General features: G+C 38.8%; 1 protein-coding gene across 2 annotated transcripts in view; it reads right to left on the reverse strand.

The window, feature by feature from the left end:
• Trhde (thyrotropin releasing hormone degrading enzyme) overlaps nt 1-14,844 on the reverse strand; it is a 471,067-nt gene that overhangs the window by 333,840 nt on the left and 122,383 nt on the right. For both annotated transcript variants that reach the window (XM_060378067.1, XM_060378066.1), the window contains exon 3: nt 14,174-14,300. In XM_060378067.1, the coding sequence (XP_060234050.1) occupies nt 14,174-14,300 (127 nt within the window). The remainder of the gene's footprint in view (nt 1-14,173; nt 14,301-14,844) is intronic.

Consider the following 14,844-nt stretch of genomic DNA (forward strand, 5'->3'; position numbering starts at 1 on the left):
CTCGGGGATCTGACAACTCTACTCACACACACACCATGCCCATATATACACACGTCTACATAATTAAAATAAATAAATAAATCTTTTTAAAAGAAATGAAAAAATGCAGAAAATATAAATTATTTATCTTGCTATGCTCATTTTAAAAAGCAAGAGAAAGTGGAGCATAAAAAGATTTATTCCCTCACTGTAGCATCATAGGAAATATATATATATTCACATATACCTATCTGTGCATCAGAGTCCAAGTGGCTTCTCAAACTCTTCAAAACTATAGTTTGGAAGTAACCAACATGAAGATTTCATTTGAAGTCCCATTGTAGTACAGAAACTTTTGTTGGTTCTCCTTCTCCCTGGTGGGGCGACCTAGCCAGCTCACAGAGGAAGAGGGTCAAGGCAGTCCTGATGGGACCTGATAGGCTAGGGTCAGACAGTGGGGAGGAGGACATCCCCTGTCAGTGGATGAGGGGAGAGAGATTGGGGACAAAGAGTGAGGGAGATGGCACTAGGAGGAGATGAGGGAGGGGGCTACAACAGGGATATCAAGTAAATAAATTGGTATTAATAAGAATAATGTCAGGAATCTGTTCACTTCTTACCACTTCTGTGGCTGCCATTCTGATTCAACACAGGGTTATTTCTTGGTTTGATGCATCAGATTCAGTCTGCTCTAAGCTTCTCTCATCCTGCCAACACTCTTTTCTGCATGAAAGAGCCAGTGTGATTGCCTAAAATCTGTGTTACACCAGATTATACCTGATTGCAGACTGCCCCGTCCTGGGTGTGTGTACTCTTGCCCCTATAATGAATGGCTAAGCCCTTATGATGGTAACTGGAAATGGGCCTGGGGAGAGCACAACACTTAGATGAGATCTTGAAATTAGGATCTGCGTAATGAGAATCAGATGAGTACCTGCCTTCCCTTGGCCATGTGAAAACAGCAAAAGAAGGAAGCCATCTGTGAGTCAGAAAGGAAGCCCCAAGAAGAACTTGGACATCCAAACTGGCAACTTGTTTTAAATTTTTTGCGTTTTAGAAACACTTGAAAATAAGTTTGTATTAATTGAGCCATCCAATCTATGCCATTTTGTTATCGCCTCTCCAGGACAATACCTTTGCTCAGTATGACTGGCACACCTTTCAGTGGCCATTCAACAAGATTCATCATCATCATTCTGGTTACATCCTCAGAGACTCAACCTATGTTAGCCTTAGCCACGGTGCTTCATTCACACTGGTCTTCTTGCCATTTCTCTGGTAAGCCAGTACTGTTCCCTAAGTTGCCTCTCATAAAGTAACATTATTATCAGCAAATATATTATCATCTTCCTACATAAAATGGAAAACTCCTCTCTTACCAACACATCAGACACTTTCTTCTCTGGTCTTCTTCCTCTATCATGGTTATCAATTTCTAGCCATGCCCATAAATATGTGTGCTCACATCTGCTTTTATCCTCACTAAGATGTAAACCCAATTATGTCCTTTGTTAACTAGTAATAGCAATTTTAGTGTACCAAGTAGAATGGTGTTTATTACAGAATAAACACTAAAGAAATATTTACAAATCCATGAATAAGTGCTGTTATCTTTTCAAAGAACAATGAGGAAAAGTTGATGGATGAATATATCATTACTTTATTTTAAATTACAAAACAACTCCAATTCAAATCTCAGCTTTTTAATAATCTCCTTCATTAGAATATAATCATAAAGCCAAATGGTCATTACTTCTTCAGGCAGGAACTCACCCATTTTGGGATAATGATTTATTTATGTGGATCCTTAATGAAAACACAGCAACAACTATAGCTAAGCCATATTGCATCTTTTCTCCTTGTATTTACCAAAAGGGCTTTTTATGAGGTGTGTTGCTTTTATTTCTTTGTTTAGTAAACTAAAAAATACATTGCATTTAATGTGTGAGAGAGTTACCTTTTCTTTCATGAACAGAAAGAAGTTCCCAACTACCCATTTATTTATAAACATTGATTTGGTGCCTACTTTGGAAAATGCACCATTCTAGGCAAATGAATTAGATCAATGAATACATTTTAAAAAGTAGCCTGATCTCATAAATATTTCATTCCAGGAGAGAGGAAAGGGAGATATTAGATATAGTTAGTAAAGAAAATATATTATACACAAATAAAATGCATGCTATGTGAAGAAAGTGCTAGTGAAAAGGGGTAAAGAATGGAAGGGAGGTGAAAATGATCACCATGGTTATATTTAAGTAAAGGATCAGATCTCATACTTTATCTGTGTATATATCTGTAGAAAAAAATAAATCTCCAAGTCTGGAAGAAGAACAAAGGTCTTGGGTTGGAGAGTGTTTGTTGTATTGGAGGAAAAGCAAAAATAGATTAGTAACAACAGAAACTCTGGTCTATAGAGAAATAGGAGGTGAGACCTGCATGCCAGGGAAGGGCCAGATTATAAAGGCTTTTCAGGGTTGAAAGAATCCTAGATTCTGCTCTTTGAGCAAGGTGAGTCTTTAGGATATTGATCAGCCAAGTGGCATTGCCAGACAACTCTAATCCTCCTCGTGGTAAGTCTGCACATATGGTCTGTGGCTTTAGCACATAGTTATAACCCAGTTAGCCTACCATAAATGGAAAGGACATTCAACACTGCCAACCTACAGAATGTGGGAATAGTAGCTGACTACCCTCATGATTACGTGACTGGCTGGAGCTGTGTCTCAGAACTGCCTTCCAGAGTCTCAAGAATTTCAAACCATATATTGTTAGCCTAGGAAGAGAAAAGCATTCAAAGTATGTTTTTTGTTTGTTTGTTTGTTTGTTTGTTGTTTTTTGTTTTCTGGAAGCATATACCTTTTGTACAATCTTAACGCTGAAAACGGTTAAGGTGAGTACTTATAAGTCAAGCACTATCTGTAAATTTAGGAACCATCTTCTCATACCATGTAACAATATTTCATTTGTGTTGAACATTGTTTCTTCTTGTTGTTGCTTTGTTTGAGATAGGTTCTCACTAAGTAGACCAAGTTGGCCTAAACCCACAGTCCCTGTGCCTCAGCCTCCCATGGGTTAAATTCATGACCTAAGCTCAAGAACATAAAGGCTGTCTATTATATTTCTAATTCTGACTAGGAGTTAAGCATCCTCCCTGGAGTCCTTCCTGTTATTTTCTTTGGGTCTGTGAGTTGTAGTATGGTTATTTTGTACTATATATGGCTAAAATCCACTTATAAGTGAGTACATGCCATATGTGTCTTTCTGGGTCTGGGATACCACACTTCGGAAGATCTTTTCTAGTTCCATTCATTTGCCTGCAAATTTCATTATTTCCTTGTTTTTAATAGCTGAATAGTATTCCATTGTGTAAATGTACCATAATTTCTTTATTCCATTCTTTGGTTGAGGGACACCTAGATTGTTTCCAGATTCTGGCTATTATGAATAAAGCTGCTATGAACATAATTGACCAAGTGTCTTTGCTGTATGGTGGAGCATCTTTTGGATATATGCCCAGGAGTGGTAAGTCTGTGTCTTGAGGTAGATCTATTCTCAGTTTTCTGAGGTAGCACCAGACAGATTTCCGGAGTGGCTGTACAAATTTGCACTCCCACCAACAATGGAGGAGTGTTCCTTTTTCTCCACAATCTCACCAGAATGTGCTGTTACTTGTGTTTTTGATCTTAGCCATTGTGATGGGTGTAAGCTGGAATATCAGAGTCATTTTGTCTTGGATTTCCCTGATGACTAAAGACACTGAGCATTTCTTTAAGTGCTTCTCACCATTTGATATTCCTCTGCTGAGAATTCTCTGTTTCTCTCTGTACCCAATTTTTAAATTGGATAATTTGCTTTGTTGGTGTTTAATTTCTTGGGTTCTTTATATATTTTAGATTTAAGCCCTTTGTCATATGTAAGGTTGGTAAAAAGAGAGAGAGAGAGAGAGAGAGAGAGAGAGAGAGAGAGAGAGAGAACAGGGTAAGAGAGGAAACACAGAAAAATGAGAGACCTGGGGGAAAATCAGACCAGGGGAGAGCAGGAATTGGAAGACAGAGGGCTTGAAGAGAGAAGAGAAGCCTTTGGCAAGGACTTCTCTTTTACAAGCTGGAGACCTACAACAGGGTAAGCTCCTGGGAAGATATGATGATGACTCTAGCTGAAACTCCTGATAACAGGGGTCATGGAGTCTGAAGACTAGACACAACTCCTAGTGGAAGAAGAGGAACACCAATCCACCCACAAAAACCTCGACCCAAAAATTTACCCTTCCTACAACATATGCAGGAACAAAAATAGAGCAAAGATTGAGGGAAAATCCAACCAATGACTGGATCAACATGAGACTCATCTCAGGGGAGACAGCCAACCCCTGACATGATAAAGGATACTCTGCTATGCTTGCAGATAGAGGCCTCACATAGGTGTCCTCTGAGTGACTCCACCCAGCATCTTATGGTAACAGATGCAGAGACCACCACCAAACATTAGATGGAGTCCAGGGAATTTTGTGAAAGAATTGGGGAAAGGATAGAAGAACCCAGAGGGACAGGAACCCCACAAGAAGACCAACAGAGCCAATTAACCAGGGCCCAGGGGGGACTTTGGAGACTGAAGCACCAACAAAAAACCACGCATAGACTGGCCGTTGAACTCCTACACAGGTGTAGCCCATGGGTAACTCAGTCCTCATATAGGTTCCCTGGTAAAGGGAATGGGGGCTGACTCTGACATGGACTCTGTTGCCTGCTCTTCGATCACTTTCCCCAGCAGGGCTACCTCACCAGGTCACAGGGAAAGAGGAGGCTCTCAGTTATGATGCAACTTGATATGTTGGGGAAGGGGGCTCCTCTTCTTTGATGAGTAGGGAAGGGAGCCTAGGGAAGAGATGGAGGGAGGGTAGGACAGGGTGGAAAGGAGGGAGAGGCCTACAATAGGGATGTGAAATGAATAAACAAAAATTAAAGTTGAAAAAAATTAAAGAGTAAATTACATTTTTGAAAAAGAACAAGAAGGTTGGAAGGAGAGGAGTAACTAGGAAAATGGTGAGAAAACAGCAGGTTATAGAAGGTATAAATGGTAGCCACATGGACTTAACTGAATTTAGAATAGTGGGAATGAAATTGTTTTCAAAATGGCTTAAAGTCAGGAGTTCACATTAAAAACATTAATTTGTTTATACTCACAGAGTATCTGCCATACTAGTGTGTGTGTGTGTGTGTGTGTGTGTGTGTGTGTTTCCATAGTTCTCTGCTCATAACTCCCTTCCCAGGGCAGGCATAACAGCTAGAAGTTCTCTCTACCAAGGCAAGTCATAGAAAATACACTCTTATTCCACATTTCAGTCTTAGTGAAAGTCCCTGTGTCATATCTTGTCTACTAGCAGATAAAATGACCTTCATTCAGAAGGGATCTATTACCATAGTGTAGAAAGGAATGCCATACTTAGAAGCCTAAAAGAAATTAATGAGATAGGTCCGTTGGGTTTCTCCAGCCAGTCTACTAGCATTAGAACAGACCCCCCCCCTTTTGCCCAATCATATTTCTATACCATTATACAAAACTCAAACACATTCATGTAGTGAATTCTAAATGGACAGGACCTCAGAATAGTTAAACGCTAGACCCTTGGAGGGTGCTGGTCCCAGAGAAGGCGACCACTACTGGTGAGAAGAAATACAGCATGCGATAGGTCGGGCAGGAAGGGGAACAGAAGTCATCTGTGTGGATTGCCTGTGAAAGCAGAAGGAAAACAGCACTTCTTGTTGGTTTGCATTTGTTCCTGTGCCACCCAGTGCAGGTGCCAGATAGAAAGTAAAAGTTAAACTTGAGAGGAACAAGTCTGAGACATAAATCTAGAAGTCATTAGTCTCAGCGAATTGTCTTTGGTGTTTACAAATAAAAGAGATTCCACCAGAGTCAGTAACAATGGAAAGAGATATCAAAGTTGACTCTGGAGCACACATTTGTGAAGCAACTAGAAAGATTTAAAGGCGGAAAGGAGTAGAATGAGAAAATAATTTTTAAAAATGTGCAGTTCTAAAAGATAGACAAAAAAAATGAGGAAAAAGTGAAGTTGAGCCTCGAGGAGCTGGGAAGAACAATTGTGTCAGATGCCGCTGATGAAGACTAAAAACTAATGGTGGGATTTGAGTGTGGAAGTTTTAGTGAACCTGAGAAGTTTTAGCGCAGGATAAAGGGCAAAAGGCTGATGCAGAGTACATTCACAGAAGACAAGAAAAAGAGAAATCAGAGCCCAGCCACAAAGACAATCCTTTCAAAGAAGTTTAGCTGTATAAGGAGGGAAAGAAATAGATCCACAGCCAGAGTGAGCAGACATATAGCCAGGGGAGCTGAGAAAACAGTGCCATACTTTTAATGCTGATAGATAAGGAACCAGGAACGAGGAGAAACTGAACACTGGGGAGAAGTGAAGAATGGCTGAAGTGATGTCTTTGATCAGGTGAGAGAAGAGAGTGAGAGGGGCACACAAAAGGAGGGCCCATCTCTTCCAAACCAAGGCCTGATACTCCTGGTCTCTCTGGGTGTGAGAGTAGAGTATAAGGCAGAAGGCTTATGCAGTAATCAAATGTGTAATCGCTGGAAATTCATATCCTATTCTAGGAACCAAATATCGCTGTTCAGATAATTTAAACATTATGTTGGAGATCTCTTCATAAATATACGTTAAGTTAGACTCTGGTTGAACTAGTAAAAATATGCTTAGAAGAAATCTCAGTTATGAATGTCTGAAACTCTTAAAACTTGGGAAGGAGTGAGGGAAAACATCAGGCAAATAGAATATGTAATAACACTGTCAAGTCAGTAAAATTGTTTTGAGAAATATTTAAAATTAGATTTGAAGTTTTTAGTGAAAGATGGCCCAACTTGTTAGCATTATGTAATACAATGTATATAGTAACTATTCAATAAATGCCTGCTGAATTAATTAGTTAATTCAGCCTTACAGTTGGTTTTTGTTACATTAAATCCTCCATCTCATATTATGGCTTGCTTGTTTATAGTGTAATAATCCTGTACATCATTCCCATGAAATGCATTGTTTTCATCGATTTCTTTCAACTTTAATATTTTGTTTATTTCTTTTTTATTAGTGGTTAAATATCACAAATAGTAAGTATCATGTATTGGTTCTGTTTGTTAGTACTGAAAGTATACAGCATGTAATAGCTACAAAATAGCTTAACAAGAGCAGTTAAATGGCCATATTATAGAATAATTAATGAAGGAATAAAATGCCTTGTTAAATTGTGCTAAAATAACTGTGAAATGTTGGAATAACTGTGTCTATTTTAATAGGATTTGGTGTTGCTTTCACAAAAATGGTTGTCAAATGGGGTTTAGGAACATATAAAACACTTCCTATTGAAAGAAATTATAACCATCATTTTGGCTTACAAGAAAAATCACCAGATCGAGTACTTTCCCAAAATAAATTACTTTCATAAAATAGAAGAATTTGTGTCTTATATTTAAAGAGGGGAAGGGAAAGCTGCCTGAAGACTCAGTTCTCAGTGATACTTGGTAGAGTAAAAAGCAAAGCTCTGTTGTACCAAACTCTCTAAGACACTAATCTTCATAGCCCACAAAGGACCCACAATAGACCCCACCCAACAACCACAAAACTGACCCTTACAACATGCTGTCTATCACACTGTAGAAAAATGTTGACTCCATCAAGGTGATTCATAGCATCCAAGGAATACCTGGGCTTGCTCTCCTACACAATTCCAAAATAATCTCTCTTGCTTTCCCACCATTAATTAAATCCAATCTCTTTTGACAGGCTAATTTGAGGAATTCTTACCAAAGAAAGCAATTTTTGAGAGTAAATTTATGTTCCACACAACGAGACCGAAGATTTTTATCTTAAAAAAGCAATATTAGAAATGGACTTTAACCAAATAGTCACATCATACTAATTATTTATTTTTGAAAGAGGTAAATAAAGAAGTCATACTTTTAAAAATATCAAAACAAACTTCAATTACACTATGAGTCTTAAAATTAACACAAAATGGTAATATACGGTTATAACAAATGAAACAAGACTATATTCACCACTTAAAAACAAGCATCATAAGACGTACAATGCTTAGTAGTCTATACAAAAAAAGAAAAATTTAATAACCTATACTGTTAGTGTATTTCAAATTACATGTGTGTATATCTGTATGTGTTCTAACTACAACATGAAATATCTAGAGGTTTTATTTTTTGCAAGTAGCAGAACATCATTATCCCCCTCATCAACACTGCAATCAAAAAGACATGTGGGGCTGGAGAGGAGGCGAAGCATGTAAAAAAGCCTGCATCCAAACATGAAGAACTGGAGCCCCAGCACCAGTGGGGGAGGGGCGTGGAGGGAGAAGCCAGTTGTGTTGATGTGAGTATCTGTGCTCAGAGTGTTGGGGAGGTGGAGACAAGCAGAACTATGGGGCTCCCTGGCTAGCCTGGCTGAACCGGTGAGCCTCAAGCTCCTGATTAAACAGGATGGAGACAAAATCAATTAATGAAAGCAACATGTTGCAATGGGAGTGAAACATCAGGCTAGCTCTGTCTCAAAATCAAGGTACAGAGTTACTGAGAAATGATGCCTGAAGCTGACCTCTGGCCTCCACATGCATTACCACACCACACACAGACACGCATGTGCACGCGCAAACGCGCGCGCACACACACACACACACACATTCATACACACACATGCAAAAACAGAAAAATCAGGTAAGTCTAATAATATTGCTTAAACAAAACCCTATCGTTCAAACCAGCATTTCTTAGTCTCAAACTCTAGTAAGAAAATCTATCCTACTATGTATCTGTTCCATTCTAGAAAATGAGGACTCATTAGTGTGATTTACAGGGTCCCAGGTTTGCACGGACATCTGCCTTCCACAAGGCTCAGAATAATCTCTGTTCTTTCTCACCAGCCACTCTTCTCTAGATTCACATAAAGAGGAGGCTTCCCTGTAAGTACATTTCACATCTATAGCAGAGAATTCGCACTCTTCATTTAAAGTGGTGTTAAATATTTCCCTATCAGACTGAAGTGCTCAGCTATATTTTAAACTTTGTGAGTATCAACCTCATTTGTCCCTTTAAACATTGTATTCTTTCCTCCATGTCTCCTTGAGGGCAGAAAGTCTTATGACAAAACACCTGCACTCCCTCTACAGCCTCAGCACTGTGCCAGGCACGCAATGAATTTTCCCATAAAAGCAAGTGTGCTGTCTCGAAAAGAAGCAGTCAAGCAAACTCCTTTACAAAACATCGATTTACAAATTACAGAGCATCAGCAAAGGAAAGCTGAAAACTATCTGCCATGATTAATTGAAATCTAAATAGGGTGAATAGCAAAATATTGTGCCAGTCATTTTATCTGCCATCTAATTAACTTATAAACATCTCTGATGAGAACACATTTGCAATAGTTAGGTATGCCTCCATGTTGATGCTGCTGTGATTCGTCAGACTTGTTTCTTCACAGTTTTTCTCTCCACATTTCTTGCAATGGCTATGTATTAGTGCTTTCGCAAGTAAGAAATTAACAAAATTAGCTAATATATTATCCCACTAGTAGATAATTTGCTTTATTAAAGTGATGCACACTTTGAGTGCTGGAAAGTTCTAGAATCTCCTTTTTAACAGCATTCCAATTTCACAGCATTACATAGCCTGAATTTGGAATCCTAACCCATTCATTCTTATTTATATGATCTACTCACATTACTCCATTACCAAATCTCTAAATTTCTTCCTCTGAAAAATTATAAAATAATAGATACTACTTCAAGAGGCCATGATAATAAGTGGGTAAAAATGAACAAAGCTCTTAAGAATAACTCACATTTTATGAACACAAACACAGTTGCAATTTTTTTGTTGTCAATATGGTTTGTCTGTAATAAAAAAATAACTTAATTCTACGTATGTGTACAGTGTTTTTCATAAAACAGCCCTGCAAGTGCTCACGGAATGCATGGATATAGAAAGTCTTGATGTATTATAACAAGCACTCTCTAATCTATTGTGTAACAATACCAAAAAGTAAAAACTCTGTGTAACTCATACAGATGGCTTTCATTACTCGACTTAGAGCTATTAATGTAAATTATACTGTGTACACTATCGGCTTTTGCTGACTCAAACTGGTAAATAAATAGCTTTGTTCATCAAGGAGAATAAATTGGTGTGCAAACCTAACAAGACGCACTAGAATTCCTCTCGAGGAGCTCTCCCTGAAAGCTACATGGGGTGAAAACTCAAATCCTTAGCTATAAGCTAGCGTGAGCTATGTCACTATGTCACAGTCAACAAAGTTAAGCTTTTCAGCATCAGAAATGAAAGAGAACAGAGAAGTTCAGAAATAATACATTGAAAAGTCAAACAGAGAAAATGACTGCTAAAGAAAAGAAAGATCCAAGCCTGGTATAGTGGCTTATGCCTCCAACTGCAGGACGTGGGATACTGAGGAGGAGACTAAAACTGTGAGTTTGGGCACTGCCTGGGTTACATACTGTTCTCTAGGTCTGCTTGGATAGTCAGAGTTGGGTGAGGGGAAGGCCAGCTCACCACAGCCTTCTGGATCTGCATTATCGTGTACCTCATTACACCGAGCTCAGAGTGTCCACTCTTTTACTCCCTCTCTTTCATGCCTGCTTGCCTCTTTGCCACTTCAAACACACCATGAAGCTCTGATTTCAAACTCTAGGCACTTTGTTCCCTCTGATAGTAACTCATGTCCTGTGATTTCCGCTGGGATCGCATTTTCATTGTCTTGAGTTGATATCTAAACACTTCCAAATAAATACTTTTGTGTTAAAAACTATAATTAATTAACTATAGTTATTAATTAATTTTTAAAAGCCTCAGACTCTCATACATGCCACATCTGGCACTCATATACTTCCTAAACTTCTATTCTGGTTAGTTATTAAGATTGATTGATTGATTGATTGATAGATTTAACCCAGGTCTCACAACATGGTCCAGCTGGCCTCAAACTTGTCATCCTCCTGCTTCAGCCCTTTTAGTGTTGTAATCACTGGTGGGTGGCACTATAGCTAACATGTTAGCTACTTAATGATTGTCTCCAGCTGACAAGCATATTTGCTACTAATTGGCTTTCTGTCTGTCATCACCTGGTAGAATGAAATCTCTTAGAAAGAAAGGATTTTTGCCTATTTTGGTCACTACAGTATTTCCATCATATGACAAAATGAGTGGCTGCATTGTCTTCTTCTGTGGCCTGGTAAGGCTGCACCCCCCTTGGGGGTGGTGATCAAAGAGCAGGCCAATCAGTTCATGTCAGAAACAGTCCCTGTTCCAATTACTATGGAAGCCACTTGGATACTGAACTGCCATAGGCTACCTCTGTGCAGGGGTTCCAGTCCATCTCCATGAGTAGTCCTTGGTTGGAGTATCAGTTTCAGAAAAGACCCCTGTGCCCAGAATTTTAGGATTTGTCGCTGTCCTTTTGGAGCTCCTATCCTCTCCAGGTCTTACTATCTCCCACTTCTTTCATAAGATTCCCTGTACTCTGCCCAAAGTTTGGCTATGAGTATCAACATCTTCAATACCCTGCAGGGTAGAGCCTTTCAGAGGCCCTCTGTGATAGGCTCCTTTTCAGTGGACTGGGAGAAGGACACGGTGGGAAAGAGGGAAGGTGGGGTTGGGAGGGGAGGAGGGAAGGAGGTACAGGGAGGATGCAAAGAGAATAAACAGCAATTAATAAAAAAATAAATTAAAAAAAGAAAAAATGACTATGGAAGACTCTTACTAAATGCATACAGAATGCATGAGAGAAGCAAAGAAAGGTAGAATGAGCCTGGGGGAACAGTTTTTTGATAAATCTGAAGGGTCAAAGCAGTCTCAGTTAAAATCTAGAATATATCTACAGGCATCATTAGCAAAGTTTGAGTTAGTGAATATAAAATTTACTTAAAATGTACTTCGTAATATATGATGGAAGGTGAGGATTTGTCAAAAATGATTCTGTGACTAGAGATTTTTATGTAAGGAATATTTAGAAAACGTACTTACAAATCCATTAGCATACACATCTACAGATAGAGGAAATAAGTAGACCTTTACAAGAAATTTCATAAAGCACCCTGAGCTGCAGTAACTCCCCTAGATATATAAAAAGGAGTGTGCTGGGGTAAGTCAAATCATTCAATTATATACACCATAAGGTAGCTTAACAAGTAGTAGCAATGGTGAATAAAGCTTTTTTTTTTTTTCTGCAGATGAAAGCCTGCATGGTTCAATTGTGAGTGAAATAGAGGAGCAGAAATGAATCCTGCTGCAAGCTGACAGTTACATGGAACCCCCTGAAGTTATAAATTGAGTTCTTCTGCTAATCACTTGTCTGAAGGGGACAGAGAAGGAGCCACATTTTATTTCTGTTGCTGAACTTGCAACATAAGCACTTGTGAATTTTACATTAGGGTCAAGCTGGGAAGTTCCCAGTTACCTGGTGAAGATAACAGCACCACCTCCCATGCAAATGAGGTCAGGCAGTCTTTTCTGCCTTGGGTGACTACCAGTGAGATTTCAGTGAAACAGTTTCTATAGAGGAAGTAGATATAAAAAGGAAAGGTACAGATCTTATCTGAAATAAAACTTTGTTTATAAATGCTGAGTGAATATTTCCAAAAGACCTTATAAGCTTTCAATACAGTTCATTAAATGGAATGCCAGGCCAAGATGACAATGTCAGCTCTTCTCTCTACTTTCTGAACTCGTCATTGTATGACCAATAAAGGAGACCAACAGAGCCATAAAAACTGAGCCCGGGGGGACCTTGCAGAGATTGATACCCCAACCAAGGACAATGCATGGAGAGGACTTAAAACCTCAGCACAGATGTAGCCCATAGACTCATTCTCCAAGTGGGGTCACTAGTAAGGGGAGCAGGGACTTTTTCTGGCATTAACTCAGTGGCTGACTCTCTGAGTTACACCTCCCCCTGGGGGTGTAACCTTGCCAGGCCACAAAGGAAGACAATGCAACCAGTCCTGATGAGACTTGATAGGCTAGGGTCAAATAGAAGGGGAAGAGGACCATCCCTATCAGTGGACTAGGGGAAGGTCATGGCAGGAGAAGAGGGTGAGAGGATAGGATTGGGAGGAGATGAGAGAGGGTTAAAAAAAAACAAGCAGGCAAGTACTTTAATGAAATAGGCCTAGTTCTCCAGGGAAGTGAACCTGTGGTTCAAACTAACACTTTTGATCAAATAAACACTTTATTCTTCCCAACAACAAGAACAAAAATGTATCTTCTGTGGATTCTGACAAAAACAAAACATACTTGGAAAGGAAATGGTAAGAAAGGGGTGAGTGGGAAACAAAAGGCCATTGTGATGTCACATCCAAAATCAAGTTTCTGAAAAGGGAAAGGAACGTCAACATTTCTAATGCATATGTGCACCCTTTATACTGTCCTGGAACATTCTAGCTCACTTCCTGCCAAAAGCACAGGCTCATTCAAATTGGAATAATACATTAATGTGTTTATTCACAGGACCAACAATTACTGAGCACATTCCCTCTGTAAAAGGAACGCACACAAGAACATTCCATTATTGTAACAATTTCCATTGTTACCAAGTTTCTCTTCTGTCACTTTTTTATTAGCTTAGATGTATACTACAAATACAATCTTAAAAAATAACTTAAAGGAAAGCCAATTCATTAAGACTTGACATATAACAGTTTGGAGATAGAAAGGCTATCCATGTCAGCTCTGGATACAATATTGCCTAGTTCTGAGAGTCATACAGACAAGGGTGTCTCAATGCTAGGAAACACCTTCAATCCCCTTATATGAAATGTGCTCTAATTGCATCTGGCCACGTGGTCATTGTAGTGATTAAACGTGATTTTGGCAAGCACCCTTCCATAGGCTGTATTTAACGAATTATAGCTATTTAGGTTATTTTTTTGGAATTCTGACTCACATAATGCCTTCCTTAATTCCCATGAGCACTTACTGGCAAGACTCCAGGACATTAATCTTATTTTACCTCCTCAGAAGAAATTATTTTTGTCCTTCATCTCTAAAAATATAAACCTTTGAATTTGTAAGCTTCTGGATGACTCAACTAATGATGAAGAAGAAATTCCACCGTCTGGGAGTCCTTCCAATAAAATAACCAAGAAATTCTTACCTAGTTTTGGCAAAGAATAGGGCACTTTAAAGTAGTCTTCATAAAATTCTATTAATCTCTTTGTAATGTGGAGAGCATAGTCCCCGGATCCTCTTCTGATAGCGTCGGGTCTTGCATATAATCGAACCTAATTAAAAATATATATAAAAGTTACTTTAGCCTTTTGGTACTTGAGTTTTATTTTCCCTGTACATATGAATCTGCACAAATCACTTTGGATAGCATAAAAATTAAACAGGGTTCTTGTTTATATATCAAAGCACACTGTGGCGAAAGAGCCAAATTTAAACAATTGACATAGCTGAGTTGAGCAAGTCACAATTTCCTCACTTTCCAGGATGACATAGAAAAGATTTATATACCTTGCGTCAAAATAAATATTCTAAATTATCACTTACATGTGCTTGCTAGAGATATGAAGGCATGGTGGATTAGTATAATGGGTGCCTGGCTCAGCAAGGGAGAAAACTCACCCTCTGTTAAGACATGCTGCATCAGGCTTTGGAAGAATTACCAGATTAGAAAAAGTGTGTGTGTGTGTGTGTGTGTGTGTGTGTGTGTGTTCCCTTTTTCTCATTTTTGTTCCTTTGAAATCAACTGTCTTTATATATAGGCAACTGTCATTATGTATAAAATAAGGACAAAAATTCATGTACATCAGCAACCATGAC

Source organism: Meriones unguiculatus, chromosome 2 (assembly GCF_030254825.1).
Source record: "Meriones unguiculatus strain TT.TT164.6M chromosome 2, Bangor_MerUng_6.1, whole genome shotgun sequence".
Classification (NCBI taxonomy): domain Eukaryota; kingdom Metazoa; phylum Chordata; class Mammalia; order Rodentia; family Muridae; genus Meriones; species Meriones unguiculatus.